General features: G+C 40.8%; 1 protein-coding gene across 2 annotated transcripts in view; it reads right to left on the bottom strand.

Annotated features, from left to right (window-relative positions):
• Positions 1-16,203, bottom strand: part of FRMPD2 (FERM and PDZ domain containing 2) — a 67,103-nt gene that overhangs the window by 33,440 nt on the left and 17,460 nt on the right. For both annotated transcript variants that reach the window (XM_020916259.2, XM_070470993.1), the window contains exons 12-14: positions 13,013-13,168; positions 7,950-8,135; positions 480-627 (exon numbers count right to left, since the gene is read on the bottom strand). In XM_020916259.2, the coding sequence (XP_020771918.2) occupies positions 480-627; positions 7,950-8,135; positions 13,013-13,168 (490 nt within the window). The remainder of the gene's footprint in view (positions 1-479; positions 628-7,949; positions 8,136-13,012; positions 13,169-16,203) is intronic.

Genomic DNA, 16,203 nt, shown 5'->3' on the forward strand with positions numbered 1-16,203 from the left:
TACTAGTCACATGGAGCCATGACCATCACACATTCATTCCAGATGAGCGAGAAACAGCATGGCCCCTCCTTGGAGAACAGCGCAACCTGTTGGATGAACAGTTGCTCAGCTGAGGACACCGAGGCCCAGAAAGGGCAAGTGAGTGTTCAGAGTCACGCAGCTAGTAAATGGCCTAGCTCTGGGTCTGCTGGACTCCAGGGTCCACATTCCAAGCCCGGGGTTCATCTGCATCCAGATCACCTGGGTTCTTTTACAAGTGCAGATTCTGATTTAGGGGCCTGAGATTCTGCATTCCTAGCTGGCTCCCAGGTGATACACCCACAGAGACCGCTCTGGGAATATGAATGGTGAAACCACTATATTACATTGCTCCCTGTTATAAATGAATAAGAAATAATGGTGAGAGCTCAACAGTAAATGTGATACACCCAGCCTTCAAACCCAAATAGCTTTAGGTTGAGAATGTAGGGTCTACTCACCACTTGTAACTCCAGGAGAGCTCATCTGAGCGTTAAACCCATGCTGGGCGCAGCACAGGCCCAGCAAATATTTACAGGTCTTGACTGAATCAGTGACAAATGTGTGCTTTTTCCCAGTGATGCTGCTTGTGATGATGAACTTCTTTCGCTGCGGGGAACAAACGCTGACTTTAAAATATTGATCATTCTCACCCATCCATCAGAGCACAACTATCCAGAAAATAACCAAATGCAGGAGCTGTCAGTTGGATACCAGTGTGGTAGGCATCCAGAAGGGTATGGCAGATGTTATCTGACTATGGCCCAATATTTTTTCTTAGATTAAATACAACTTTTTTTTCCCCTTCATTCATAAATCAAATGTTTCTTTATTGAGCAATTGCTATCTGCCAAGGACTGTGCTAGGTGAAAAGAATATGAAATGAGTTCAGTACAGGCATTGCCCTCAGCAAGGAGTGAATATAATTTCCATGTGCATTGGGAAAGGTCATTAAATACAGTTTGCATTGTCCAAACTCTCAGACATGGAAGGCAAAATCTCAGCTAGCAGGTTTACAGAAAAGATAAAATCACATCAGTGACCTCATATTTCACGCTGTTATGTGCCAAGTTCTGTTCTAAATCCTCTCTGTGTTTTAATTCATTTCATCCTAGAAGCTACAGAATGAAAGCAGTCCCATCATTATCCTTATTCTACAGATGAGGAAGCAGATGGAAACTCCTCAGAATGCAGCAGGAACTGAGGTCATATCACCAAGAAACACATCCTCAACATTTATACCTTCAAGGCCCATGCACAAAGTGGTAATTTTTGTACAGCTCACTAAGATAAACTAGAGAGGACTATCTATATGGGGCTATCTATATGGAGCTTCCTGGAAAAGATCCTTAAATGTTTGCAATATATAACTCTAATATAAGCAATGAAATAGACAGTAATAGAAATTATTTTAAATATGAGTTTATATAAAACTTCCAAATAAAATCTCTGTTCTAGATATTTCATAAGAACCTTGAGCTTGCTCCTGTAAAGATAACTTTATAAATACAGGTTTTACACTTGAAAGGGCACTCTGAAACCCCTGAACTTCTTTAAGGCTAATCCCTTTTAATTTGTTATTCCCCATTCCCAAGAAACTCCATTCACACAATCAAATATTAACAAAGGGTGACAACTGTTCATTGCTTTCCCTTTAAGAAACTCTTTTTTTACCATTAACCTATTTTCAGATAATTTAAGCATCCTCTAAATATCCTTTACTTTTATTAACAAATTAATGTTGAACCTGTACTAATGTGAATGGATTTTGAATTCAACTGAATTATATCTAGTATTTTTTATTTAGTGCATTTTCTCAAATGTTGATAGATGCTATCCAACTATCCTTGTAAATTTTTCCTTAGTATTCAAATTATAATGTCTAAACTCTACTGGCTGATCATTTTATCCATACTTTTCCAAAGTTGAATATTTGCTTAGAATCCATATACTTTTTCAGTATGCATTGATATGCTTATATACAGTCATGACAATTTTATATTAAGTTCACTCAGGTATTAAAAATCTTGGATAAGTCATTTTTTAAATTGAATAACTCTTCTTTAACAAATCTATAAAAAAGAATTATTCACACATGCACACACATGCACACATATACACCACATCTTTCTTTTAGACCATAAACTCTTGCCAAACTCTTATATTTTTGGACCCCAGTGCCCTAAGGTATTAAAAACCCCAGAGAGTAGAATTTCTATCTCATTTCTTGACATGAAGCTGAAAGAAGTCTTGACTGTAGTGGTTTAGATTTTTTTTCCACTTTGATAACATCATTTAATGGGAAAACCATATCTTCAAGCCAACTTTCACACAAGCAAACTGCTCTGTGAATAAGATGATGTGTAACTTGAATCTCAGGGTTTTCAGCACAAACACAAAAAAAGTATTTACATCTGTGTTGTTACAGACACAAATACTTGGTGTTTCTGTAATATCATGTTTGTTTCAAAGCACGTTTTATCATTTCAAATATTTCTCCCCTAGTAATTTTGTTGTTGCTTCTGTTCCTTTGCAGGCTTATTTATTTGTTTGGCTTGACACATCTTTGCAGGCTAAGATTCTCTGAGACAGAGGCAGATGTGCCCAGCTAAGGAAGTTGAAACTCCAGACCCCTACTTGGGAAGGCCATTTCCTGGAAGGGAACCAGCAACGGCTTCATATGTTTTTATAAAATGTAAAAAGAAAGATGCTTTCACCACAATCAGTTAAAATCACTGACTCTTCTTTCGACTGCAACTCAGTTTTATTTTTCTCACCAGAGGTAACACTGCCTGATGGAGAAGCAGACCCCACTAAGGAGAAGCTGAAATGAATGGGGCTGCTTTCAATGTAGAGTTAATGGGATTTATTTATGTGATTTGCAGTCTCTCCTGCAACAGTTTATTGCCAGCCATCCCAGAATACTCCTTCCATTGGACCAACTCACCTAAAGTCTCAGCATAAAGACATAGAGCCAGTAGTCATGTAAAACTGACTATGCCCTACAATACCCAGCCTCAGAAGTATGTGGCGTCAGTGCCAGAGGGGAATAAGATTTGAAATGCAGAGCCAGAGCCCAGTCTGCAAGAAACATTTTCAATCATCAGAAATGAAAACCTGTAATTTAATTCTCAAAAACATCTAATTAAGTGGAATTTTTATCATATCAGGAATGTACTTTGTAATTGTATATATACTGCCTTATCAATACAGTGCACATTTTTTTCTTTTTCTTTTTCTTTTTTTTTTTGATGGGAATCACGCAATATGGAATTTATTTTATTTTCCTGTGTTGGTAACCTAGAAACCTGCAGTGGTGCTTCAAAGAGCAAGAATATCTCTGTTGCAAAGCTGCATGTTTTATGGATCTCATCAATAAAAATAACTTTCAATCAGATGTGCTAGATTTCTCTTCTCTCTAGAAAAAAAAGATGTTACAAAAGTATCATCCTATAGGAAAGTACAGAGTATATGCCACCAAAACTTTGAAAGAGAAAAAAAAAGAATTATAGAGTTTATCAGGAAGTTCATTCATAAGAATATTAATTCTTCTAACTTTTGTGATTTTGCAGTAGTTGATATTTTAAAATTCAAGAGTTGTGATGATTTATTTTCTCATTCTACATGAGCAGTCACTTTAAAACCTTGTTTGTTTTTGGAAATTTGTGTCCTTGTTTTTAAAGAGAGCCCTGCAAATGCTGTATCTTCCCAGGCTTCACGCATTTCTCTCCAGACATTCTTAACTACTATTAATATCCAAGAACAGTTATTAGCATGGGTAAGTTCATCATTTCACAATGAATGCTTTCGTGATTGAATAATCTTCTGAATCGATGTCTCTGTCACAGTCGGGCTGCCAATTACCTACAAATCATATTCATTGTAAAAATGGCATTTTTTTCCTATTTCCTTGGCTACCTCTCTTCAGGTTGACAAAATAAATGTTAGCAACTGTCTGAAGCATTCTGGCTTCTTCTAGTAATTAAGCAAATTTGAAACTAGCTTCCTAAGTTGTAGCATGAAGAGTTCAAGTCATTTTCTGTGTAAGATGCTGGGTTTGTGGCAAGCAGCTGGTGACGTTACTTCCCATGATGACTTTTCCATAAAAAAGGATATTTATGTTGAGAAAGAGACTGGTCATCAGAACATGGAAATCCTAATTAGTGACTGGCTGTTTTTAAGCTACTAAGATTGTTTTGTGAACCAGATGACTTTCCAGCTTTAAACAAGAAATTGTTTGTGGTCATGGGAAAAATAAATATGTGTAAAAGTTAAACCAACTTAAATATAAAATACTTAAGGTGGCTGTTAAATTTATGGCTTCAAAAATTCTACTTTTCAAAATTACTTGGTAGGTAGTCTGCATTTCTACAAATGTTTTAAAAGAAATTTGAGAATTTTGAACAATCAACTATGAGATAGAGAAAATAGGAAGTAATAACAGCATTGAATATTCAATAATCACACCCCCACTGTGGCCTGCCAGTCTCCTCTGTCCATGGAATTCTCCAGGAAAGAATACTGGAATGGGTAGCCATTCCCTTCTTTAGAGGATCTTCCCCACCCAGAGATCAAAGCCTGGTCTCCTTCATTGCAGGCAGATTTTTACCATCTGAGCCACCAAGGAAGCCCTCATACAATAATTAAATTTCACCAAATAATCTTTCAATTGAAATCAAGTCATTTGAGTCATTAAATTTCTGAGAAGTCCACAAATAAAAATATCAATTATTTTTTTTAGGTAAGTTCAAAAATATTTGGGAAAAAGTCAGTTTTCTGATATCATAAAGGCCACATTAAGAAAATTATGCTCAATTCTTATTTATTTTTAGATGTAAGCTTTTTTCTCTAAGTAAAAATAATACTTTATTATGAAATTATATTGAGAATCACACTTTAACAAGGTCAACTACAACAGCCAAGATGGGAGAAAAACAAAAAACACTGAGAAAATGAATAAAACCAATTGTGTTCTGCTTAGGAAACTCTAACATCAGATAGTAGTAATGAAAATAAGAACCAAAGAATCAGAAAATTTTAAAAAAATCTTGTTAATAGGAAAAAATTGAAAACCACAGGAGAAAATTCAGTAGAAAAAAAAAAACGAAAATGTGTACTGAGCCACATTCAAAGAACTTCATGTTTTATGATGAAATCATTGCTTAAGGTATGGGGGACATGGACTCAGAGGACAGGAGAGTTGATTAGCTAGTGGACCATTCTCTGCTATGGGGACACATAAAACGTTTTTGATGCCAAATTTATTGTTCAGTTTAGTTTAGTTCAGTCGCTTAGTCGTGTCCAACTCTTTACGACCTCGTGGACTGTAGCATGTCAGGCTTCCCTGTCCATCACCAACTCCCAGAGCCTACTCAAACTCATGTCCATCAAGTCACTGATGCCTTCCAACCATCTCATCCTCTGTCGTCCCCTTCTCCTCCTGCCTTCAATCTTTCCCAGCACCAGGGTCTTTTCAAATGAGTCAGTTCTTCACATCAGGTAGCCAAAGTATTGGAGTTTCAGCTTTAGCATCAGTCCTTCCAATGAATATTCAGGACTGGTTTCCTTTAGGATGGACTGGTTGGATCTCCTTGCAGTCCAACGGACTCTCAAGAGTCTTCTCCAACACCACAGACCAAAAGCATCAGTTCTTCGTTGCTCAGCTTTCTTTACTGTCCAGCTCTCACATCCATACATGACCACTGGAAAAACCATAGCTTTGACTAGATGGACCTTTGTTGGCAAAATAATGTCTCTGCTTTTTAATATTCTGTCTAGGTTGGTCGTAGCTTTTCTTCCAAGGAGTAAGCATCTTTTAATTTCATGGCTGCAGTCACCATCTGCAGTGATTTTGGAGCCCCCAAAAATAAAGTCAGCCACTGTTTCCACTGTTTCTCCACCTATTTCCCATGAAGTGATGGGACCAGAATGCCATGATCTTTGTTTTCTGAATGTTGAGTTTTAAGCCAACCTTTTCACTCTCCTCTTTCACTTTCATCAAGAGGCTCTTTAGCTCTTTGCTTTCTGCCATAAGGGTGGTGTCATCTGAATTATCTGAAGTTATCGATATTTCTCCCAGCAATCTTGATTCCAGCTTGTGCTTCCTCCAGCTCAGCTTTTCTCATGATGTACTCTGCATATAAGTTAAATAAGCAGGGTGACAATATACAGCCTTGATGTACTGCTTTTCCTATTTGGAACCAGTCTGTTGTTCCATGTCCAGTTCTAACTGTTGCTTCTTGACCTGAATACAGGTTTCTCAAGAGGCAGGTCAGGTGGTCTGGTATTCCCATCTCTTTAAGAACTTTCCACAGTTTGTTGTGATCCCACACAGTCAAAGGCTTTGGAATAGTCAATAAAGCAAAAGTAGATGTTTTTCTGGAACTCTCTTGCTTTTTTGATGATCCAGCAGAGGTTGGCAATTTGCTCTCTGGTTCCTCTGCCTTTTCTAAATCCACCTTGAACATCTGGAAGTTCATGGTTCATGTACTGTTGAAGCCTGGCTTGGAGAATTTTGAGAACTACTTTGCTGGCTTATGAGATCAGTACTATTGTGCAGTAGTTTGAACATTCTTTGGCATTGCCTTTCTTTTGAATTGGAATGAAAACTGACCTGTGGAGGTATGGGTCAGCAGTGGCCTGCTGCAGGGGCTCTGGGTGCAGCATAAGCCCTCTTGGCGGAGGTCACCATTAACCCCACCATAGAAGAACCACCAGAATTTACACGGGACTGGGAAAACAGACTCTTGGAGGGCACAAACAAAACCTTGTGTACACCAGGACCCAGGAGAAAGGAGCAGTGACCCCACAAAGAAACTGACCCAGACATGCCCATGAGTGTCCAGGAGTCTCCAGCAGAGGGGTGGGTCGGCGGTGGCCTGCTGCAGGGTCAGAGGCACTGAGCGCAGCAATGCATTCTTGGGATCTTTTGAAGGAGGTGCCACTATCTTTATCACCTCCACCACAGTTTGGCCTCAGGTCAAGCAACAGGGAGGGAACACAGCCTCACCCATCAACAGAAAATTGGATTAAAGATTTACTGAGCATGGCCCTGCCCATCAGAATAAGACCCAGTTTCTCCCTCAGTCAGTCTCTCCCATCAGGAAGCTTCCATAAGCCTCTTATCCTTCTCCATCAGAGGGAAGACCGAATGAAAACCACAATCACAGAAAACTAACCAGACTTATCACGTGGACCACAGCCTTGTCTAGCTCAATGAAACTATGAGCCATGCTTTGTAGGGCCACCCAAGACAGACAGGTCCTGGTGGAGAATTCTGACAAAACACGGTCCACTGGAGAAGAGAACGGCAAACCACTTCAATATTCTTGCCTTGAGAACCCCATGAACAGTACGAAAATTAATCGCAACTAAATTCAAATAAATGATGTTCAAATGTTACTTCAAAATCTTTATATTTAATAGGTGTGTTGCTATTGTACTTTTTTTAATGACTGACAAATGTTTTCACATCTGTAGTCCATGGGAGACAGCCCAGATGCCTCCATGCTATGTGTGCAAAGGGAAAATTAAAATACAAAGAACATGTTTCAAAAGCATGCAGACTCCATTGCGCCTACTTCAAACTCCTCTTCCCCATCTGCCATTCCCAGCCTTGCTCTCAAAATCAATAGATTCCCCAAACTAAAAGAACTTCACCCAGAGGGAAAGTGTCGTCCTTTAGGCTAGTGGCTTCCCATGGAGGTGAAAGGGGGCTGTTTGAGGGATGGCCAGAAGAAATGGCCTCCAGGGGACTCTCAGATGCCCTGAGAGACTTCTCCCAAATATGCCATAGTCAACGGAGTATAGGTTAGCTGACAGGCTGTGAGCTTATTTTCTTAGGAGAAGATCACCCGACCTATTGTTCCTTTAAAGGGGTAACAGATCAAAGGAAAGCAAAGCCTGGGTCATTTCAACTGAGTGACACTCACATAAGCCAAAATCTTTCCAATTTCTCTCCACTGAAACTGTAAAGTTGCAATTCTGGTGTTGTTTCTCACTTCATATACTATGACACCCTTGGCACAGATCCCCAAGGCCATGTCCCCTTCTGGCCTTGTCTTCTCTGGGAGAACTTGGTACACCAGCACACCATATTCTGGGAGCTGTTGAGTGACCTAGAAAGAGAACAAGGCCAATTAAGAAGAGACAGGCACATTGGTCTAAAATAATGGATTTCAAACCATTACATGAGAAAAAAAAAAAAAAAAAAAAACCTTAACAGATGTTCTGAAAAAAAGAGTAAGATTGCCAAATAAGTTTAGGAAACACTGAGCTAAACATATCTCCTTACTACAGCATTTCTCTGTGCCTCTAATATGATAGTGTTGTTATATTTTATTAATAGAATGAAGGAATCCTTCCCTAATGAAGTACCTTGAGACACTTGGAACACTGATATTAATTATGAAAGTGATACCAAAAAATAATAATATTCTGAACAAGGTTGTAGAATTCAGACTTTTCTGAATCATCTCACAGGGATTTCTTTTCCTAAAGTCTACTGCAGTACTATCTGATACAACCCCTTCATTTTACAGATGGAAAAACTGAGGCCCAGGCACAGAAAGCAGCCTTACAAATGATCAGCAGCACTATTAAAGCAAAATAACATCCTGCAGAAAAAATGAGCAATCACTGGCATTTCTCACCATGTGGCAGTGATTTAGTGGGGTCTCCACAGCCCAAGATTTGTCTTCAGTTTACCAGTTTAGGAGATAGAATTTCGTCAGGGACCTGAGGGTCAGTCAGAGCTGGGAACTGCATCAGGCTAACCAAAATCTTCACAGACTGGTGCGTAAACCTAATACAAATATATATTTTTTTATGTCTGAATGGTAATCATGTCTCTATTCTGGTCTCTGCCATCTTGATCTTCACCTGGTAGACTCCAGTTCTTACTAGAAGATTGATCGTACCCAGGCTCAAAGCAGGTGGGCTCAAAATGTGGGGATGTGTTCTCCACACATTTGAAACTCTCTCAGAAGGGTTTCCGTGGTGAGATCTGGTGCTCATCTCTACCCCAGAGCAGAGGGCACAAAATCCTGCCTAATCTCTCTCATCCTCAGGTCAGGTCACAAAAACGAGGACAAATTATGGCTTTGGAGAGCTCCTTTCTTAGGCTCCTTTCTGCTTTTCTCCCTATACTGATAAGTAATCTGTGCAGATAAGTCACATTGCCTACAAAACCTACAGCTATTTGCATGATCTTGACTACATTTCTGGACCCTGAATCTCACTGTTTCTTTTAACTTGGGAAAGACCCTGTCATTGCCACTATCATCATCATTGTCATCATCATCATCTAAAACAGTATTTATTGGACATTAGTGCTGAAATATCCAATGGCCAGACTACACACATACTTAAAGAATACGACAAAGCAGGGCCAACCCAAAACAATTGGGTAAATTCTTTTAAAGAATTTAATGTGTTATTTCTAAAAAAAAAAAAAATTAAAGCACTAAAATAGTCATCATTAGAATAGATGATGAATCAATAGAGTAGAATAGAATATTCAATAGAATAGAATTCTATTGAATATTCATCATCAATAGAAGATTCTATTCATCAATATAATAGCCTCTATTAGACTTTCTTTTATTTTTTAATTGCTTAGTATTTATTTTAATTTTTAATGTTTTAATTATATAGAAAGGGATATGATATTGAAGTACTTGGAGCCACAAAATTCTTAAAATGGTTCACTGCCATTCTGTAACAGAGCAGGACCCTATAGGGCTTTCCTGGGACAGACTTCCCTACCCAATCTCTTTTGCCTGCCTCTCGTTTGTAGAAAACCTTTAGCTTCCTAGGCCTTCCCTCCTTTGACCCTATCATTGCACTCCTGGGAATCTGTCCTAAGGAAATATACCAAATGATCAATGTCAAAACCCTTTGATCAGAGTGATGTTTGGTGCAGACTTCCAGAGTTGGGTTGAGAAAACTAGTTCCTTGGAATAAATGTTCCTAAAGGCACCGCCTTATAGAGTACTTGGAGAAGGAAATGGCAACCCTCTCCAGTATTCTTGCCTGGAGAATCCCACGGGCAGAGGAGCCTGGCTAGCTAGCTACAGTCCGTGGGGTCGCAAGAGTCGGACATGACTTAGTGACTAAACCACCACCTATAGGGTACTACCTAAAAAGGTATCACCTAAAGGTAAGGGAAGCTGGTGGCTCAGAGGTAAAGAATCTACCAGCAAAGCAGGACATGTAAGAGATGTCGGTTTGATCCCTGGGTCTGGAAGATCCCCTGGAGAAGGAAATGGCAACCCACTCCAGTATTCTTGCTCGGAAAATCCCTTGGATGGAGGAACCTGGTGGGCTACAGTCCAAGAGAGTCGCAAAGGGTCGTACATGACTGAGTGACTAAACACAAAGGTACTACCTTAAAAGGGATTATTGGGCAAGCTTTACAAAGGATATTTACAAACATTTGTATTTGTCTGGGGAATGCATAGGTTATAATGCTAAGTGGGAAAAAATACAAGATACAATCAGTATGACTTCAACAACAAAAAGAAAATATTTTAACAGCATATGGCAATCTCTAGTTATGTGGAAAAATGGCTCCATGGTTGAAGAAGTTTGGAAAACACTGAGTTAACCTTGAACAAGTTTTTCTGAGATTAACATGTTAATATAGGTGTGAATCTTGCCATCAGTGGTACCCAAACTGGACTTCCGCCAAATCTGATGAACTAGCAGAATTAGTCATCAGTGAAGCATAGGCCAATAGGTGTCATCTGATAATGGAAAAGGGAGCCACAAGGAGCTATAATTAAATAATCCAGTAAATGTTTATTGGAGTAACTGGTCTCTGTGTTGAGTTCTGGGGATCCAAGGCCCTCTGGACATTTACAACCTAGAAGAGGGGAAAAGAAATGAACAGAAATGTCTGTGATGTAGACTGTCAGCAATATATGACAACAATGTTTAAAATGTTTCTAACCTTTGACCCTGTGATTCTACTCATGAGAGTCTATCCTTAACAAATTAAGCAGAAATGCAGCTAAAAAGATGTATGCAGAAAAAAATATGAATCTCAGTGTTGCTTAAAATAGTCCCATATTTAAAATAATTTATGTGCCAAACAACAGGATACTGAGAAAAAATTTTGGGTACCTCATGTGTTGATTCAAAAGAAAGTTTCAAAATTTTAGTGAGATGAGATTTAAAAACAGCCCACAAAACTGACTATATAATATAAATCCAATTTTAAACATAAATGCATGTACACATGTGAATGCAAAGATGACAGAGGGAAGGATGAATATATACAAATTGATTGTACTGTCCAAATGGGGAAGAATGAAGTGAAAAGTGAATGTGTTATTCACTCAGTTGTGTCTGACTCTGCAACCCCATGGACTATAGCCCTAAAGGCTTCTCTGTCCATGAAATTCTCCAGGCTAGTATACAGGGGTGTGTACCCATTCCCTTCTCCAGAGGATCTTTGTGATCCCAGGATTCAACCCAGGTCTCCTGCATTGCAGACAGATTCTTTACTGTCTGAGGCACCAGGGAAGCCTATTTGTGTGTGTGTGTGTGTGTGTGTGTGTGTGTGTGTGTGTTAGCCACTCAGACATGTCTGACTCTTTGCGACCCCATGGACTGTAGCCCACCAGGCCCTCTGTCCATGGGATTATCCCAACAAGGATACTGGAGTGGGTTGCCATTAACATATGTATATATATATGTGTATATATATGTATATATGTGTGTGTGTGTGTGTGTGTGTGTGTGTGTATCACTTTGCTGTATATACCTGAAACTACTAATGGAGTATTGTAAATCAACTACTTTAATTTGAAAAAGATATCCCCCCAAAAATGTTCCCACATTTTTCCTTGAGTTGGTGGCTTGCCTTACAACTACTGGTCATCCTTCAATGAGAGGAAGAAGGGACACAATGAGCCAGGCACAGTAAGCCAGGGCCTGCGCAGAGGCCTGCAGACCCAAATCCTTGGCCTCTCTGCTGGCTCTATGGTCCTGCAGCCTCTCTCCACCAGAAGCGTGCCCATGGCTTTGAAGTCATCACTTGTTTATTGTCCTGGGAATGCTGCATCCACTTAGCAAGGAACCGGAACAAAGGCTGGATTAGGGGACACATTGAGCGCCTTTCTGCCAGAGCTGCTCAAATGAAACACTCAAGTGCTTATACTGTACTAGGTGCTGCAGAAAGTTCCAAGTGACTGACCAAAAAAAAAAAGGATAGCCCTCACCTCAGCAGTTCTGCTTTCAAAAGACTATCTCTATCAAAGGCTAGAAAACACAGAATATTTTTGTCACAGGAGACATTGTAAAAAGAAATATAAAAACCCTGGAGTTCCCTTTTGAAACTGTTCCGCAGCTCTAGAAGCCCCATCAGGTACATCGCCCTGGGGATGCTAGGGGGCCTCCTCCCACCCTCAGCTCTATCTGCAGAGGCAGAGCGGCCAGCCCCTCCCACCCTGGAGTAGAGTAACTGGTACTGTCACCGTTCTCACCGGGCAGCTATCAGCTATCACAGTGCTGCAAGCCTCCGGGGCCCCTTCCGTCCTCTCTACAAAATTTGAACTCGCCAGAGGCAGAAAGCACGTCCTTCCTGCCTCTGTTTCCTGCAGTGCCTGGTCCACGGCGGGTGTTAAGTTGTGAACTGAGCAGAAGCTATTCATTGGAGGCCCTGTGCACCCACAAACATAAGAGACTTCGCTTTTGGCTCACACTGAAGTTTGTACCTCAGATGTCAAAAATGTCTCTATGAGAAATGTGGCCTACCCCCACTCACAGAACGTTGACTGTGTGAGATCCAAGGTTGAAGAAAGGGCCTGCCATACCCACCCTGGCCCAATAAATCCTACTCATCTGGGGGATCATTTCCAATGCCATCTACTTCCAAAAGTCTCAAGTCCTGTGCTTGTACCTCCCTGTGGGTCTGAGCACATCTAGCCCCAGAGAAATCTCTGGAAGGTATTGCTGACTATGTGCCCTCTCAAGAGTCCAAAGGCCTCACCCTCAAGAACTCCAACTCAGCATCCTCTCCCCAAAGCACAGGACTCAGGCGGTGCATCTCTGAGACTTCCACTTGGACCCGGAGAGCCGTCATCCTCTCAATGAGACTTGCAGGGATATAATCTTCAACTCGAAAATAGGCTTTGTTCTCTACCTGCTGGAAAGATGCAGAAGAAAAGGGATACAGCCAAGACACCTTCTATAAGACTCTGAGCAGAACAGATGCTTGTCTGCAGTCACAACTCAGTTAGAGCCCCAGGGAAAAGATTCTCTTTTGAAGTGCCCACTGGGATATCATATTCTACCATATTAGAGGTTAAGCCAAACCATATAACAGAAAGAGAAGGGAAAGAGGAAAGAAGCCACTTGTTTTTGACCCCCTTTTGTATGCCAGGAGATCCCCAGAACATATTAGCTCTTTCTATCCTCAAGGTAATGGTAAGAGGACAGTATTATTATTGTCATTGCCAAGATGAGCCAAATGAACAAGAAAGGAAGTCATTTAACATGGCCAAGTTCACACCATTTGGAAGTGACAGAAATAAAGCCCTCACCCATTCCACAATGTCATGCCACTTCCTAAATGGCACAGTGAAATCTTGGCTCTAAAGCTTTGTTTTTATATACTTATTTAGTAGTTTTATTTGTATGTGCTACCAGTACACTGTCCCCTCTCACAAGGGAGGCCTTGTCTATGGCACTATCTCTTCATAACAAGGTGTTCAAGAAGTTGTCCCCCAAACAAGAGAAGATCTGACACCAACAGCCCGCCCCAGACCTGAGCCTTCATCATCTACTCTTTTGGAAACCTGAGGCTTCAGCCCCACTAGCTGCTGCAGGAAGATCATTATGATTCATCATCACTCACTGCCCAACACTGAGTTCCCTGGTATGGACTCTGGGGCACGGAGAGGTACACAGACATTTTGGAGGAGTGGTCTCAGGGTTCAAGGTAAGGAATGAGGAAGGTAGCGCTTGGCAGATAGAGAAGCTGATCCTTCCCTGGTATTCCTAAATCAGCCCATTTAGTCTCAGGAAGCCAATACCAGCCTAATCTCGGGCAAGACGCAAGCTGAGGGCAACTGTCCATGAGGGAGGTAACTGGAAACTGGGAACAACTGGCCACTGGGAGCATCTGGCCTTCTCGGGGCTGGGAATGGGCATGTTGGTCTGATGAGAGGGCCTGACAGGAACAGCACAGCATCCACCACATCCCTATGTTCCTGGTCTCGCACAGGAGTCCCCATGTGGCTGGAGACAGAATCCTCCAGCTGGCCCATGCCAGTTCTGAGCTCAGCTCAGAGACACTAAAGGGAAGAAATTGCTTGGTAATCCAGTAACAAAAAAGCATTCAGAATGCTATTAGAATGGCCCCAATCCAGAAACTGACACCAAATGCTGGCAGAAATGTGGAAGAGCAGGAACTCATTCAATTACTGGTGGGAGTGGCAGATGGTTAAGCCTCTTTGGGAAGACAGTTCAATTTTTTATGGAACTGAACATATTTGTACCATATAATCCAGCTATCATCTCTGGTATTTACCCAAAGGAGGTGGAAATGTATGTCCACACAGAAACCTGCACATGGGTGTTTACAGCAGCTTCATTCATAGTTGCCAAAATTTTGAAGCAAAAGAGGTCCTTCAGTCGGTGAATGAATAAATAAACTTTGGTACATCCAGACAATGGAATATTATTCAGCACTAAAAAGAAATAAGTTATCAAGCTGAAAAGACATGGAGGAAACTTACATGCATATTACTAAGTTGAAAGAAGCCAGTTTGAAAAGGCTAAATACTATATGATTCCAACTAAATGACATTTTGGAAACGGTAGAACTATAGAGACTGTAAAAAGATTAGAAGTTGCCAGGGGTAGGGGAGGAGGAGGGTGGAGCACAGAGGAGTTTCAAGGCAATGAAACTACTCTAGGGAATTCCCTGGTGGTCCAGTGGTTAGGCCACTGACAGGCCCCAGGTTCAGTCCCTGGTAGGGGATCTAAGATACTGTAAGCCACGTGGTGTGGCCAAAAAAAAAAAAAAAAAAAGCCACTACTCTGTATGATTTTGTAACAGCAGATATCTGTCATTATAAATTTGTTCAAACATATAGAATGTACAACACTAAGAGCGAACTCTAATATTAACTGTGAACTCTGGAAGATAAGGATACATCAATGTGTAGGCTTATCAGTTGCAGTAAATTGCAATTGATAGTAGGAGACAGTGATAGTGGAGGACAATGATAGTGGGGGAAGCATATGTGGAGGCAAAAGGGCATATAGGAAATCTCTGCATTTTCCACCCAATTTTGCTATGAGCCTCAAACTGTTCTAAAACAAAAGTCTATTAAACATTTTTTAAAATTGTTTAGGACATTAAATATTTTTTTAAAATTTAGGACCTTTGACCCAGCATCCCTTTGCTAGAACTAGAGAAGTCAGATCAACAGAAGTCAGCATGAAACTAAAAAAGCTCCAGCACAAGTATTACTTTCTTTGTCATTTATTTTGAAAAGAAAAATTAGAAGCAACTGGAACAATAATAGTAATAGTTATGAGCACTTCCATGGTGCCTCTAGGTGATGCCCACGAGTGAGAAAACAAATAAGAAAGCCAAGTTCTGGCCCTAGTGAGGCATACCACGTGGTTATCCCAAAAGCTCATTAGGAAGGCCAAGGGAAGACATACTATTGAGTGAGAAAGCAGAATGCAAATCAAATGTGGCAACGTTTACAACTGCATAAAATCCCCGTGTGTGATCAAAGGCTGGAAGAGAATGCACCCAGAGGAAAATTGTTCTGCTGCAATGATGTGATTAAGGAGATTTATTTTTGTACCAAACTGTCTTTGTCTCCCTTTTCAAAATGCAAATGTAATCATGTTACTTACTTCCCAGCTTAGAATTCATCAGTGGCTCGTCTTTCACTGCAGTGGTTTCCAAATCATGTTTTTTTCCCCGACACCATAACCATTTATCAGACAAAATATCCACCCCTTAGAAGGGCACATGAGGTTCCTTCCTGGATCTGACTGGCAGCGCTGCCCAGCCTCAAGGCCCATTAACTTAAGGCTGCCGTGAAATCCCTGCAGCTCTGGCTGGGGTAGGCTCCTCCTCCTGTCCACTCAGTGACCCAGATGTAGGGAGAGGCCTGCACCCTGAGACCTCCTTATGCCGTTCAACCTGCCCACCGC

Source organism: Odocoileus virginianus, chromosome 7, assembly GCF_023699985.2.
Source record: "Odocoileus virginianus isolate 20LAN1187 ecotype Illinois chromosome 7, Ovbor_1.2, whole genome shotgun sequence".
Classification (NCBI taxonomy): Eukaryota; Metazoa; Chordata; class Mammalia; order Artiodactyla; family Cervidae; genus Odocoileus; species Odocoileus virginianus.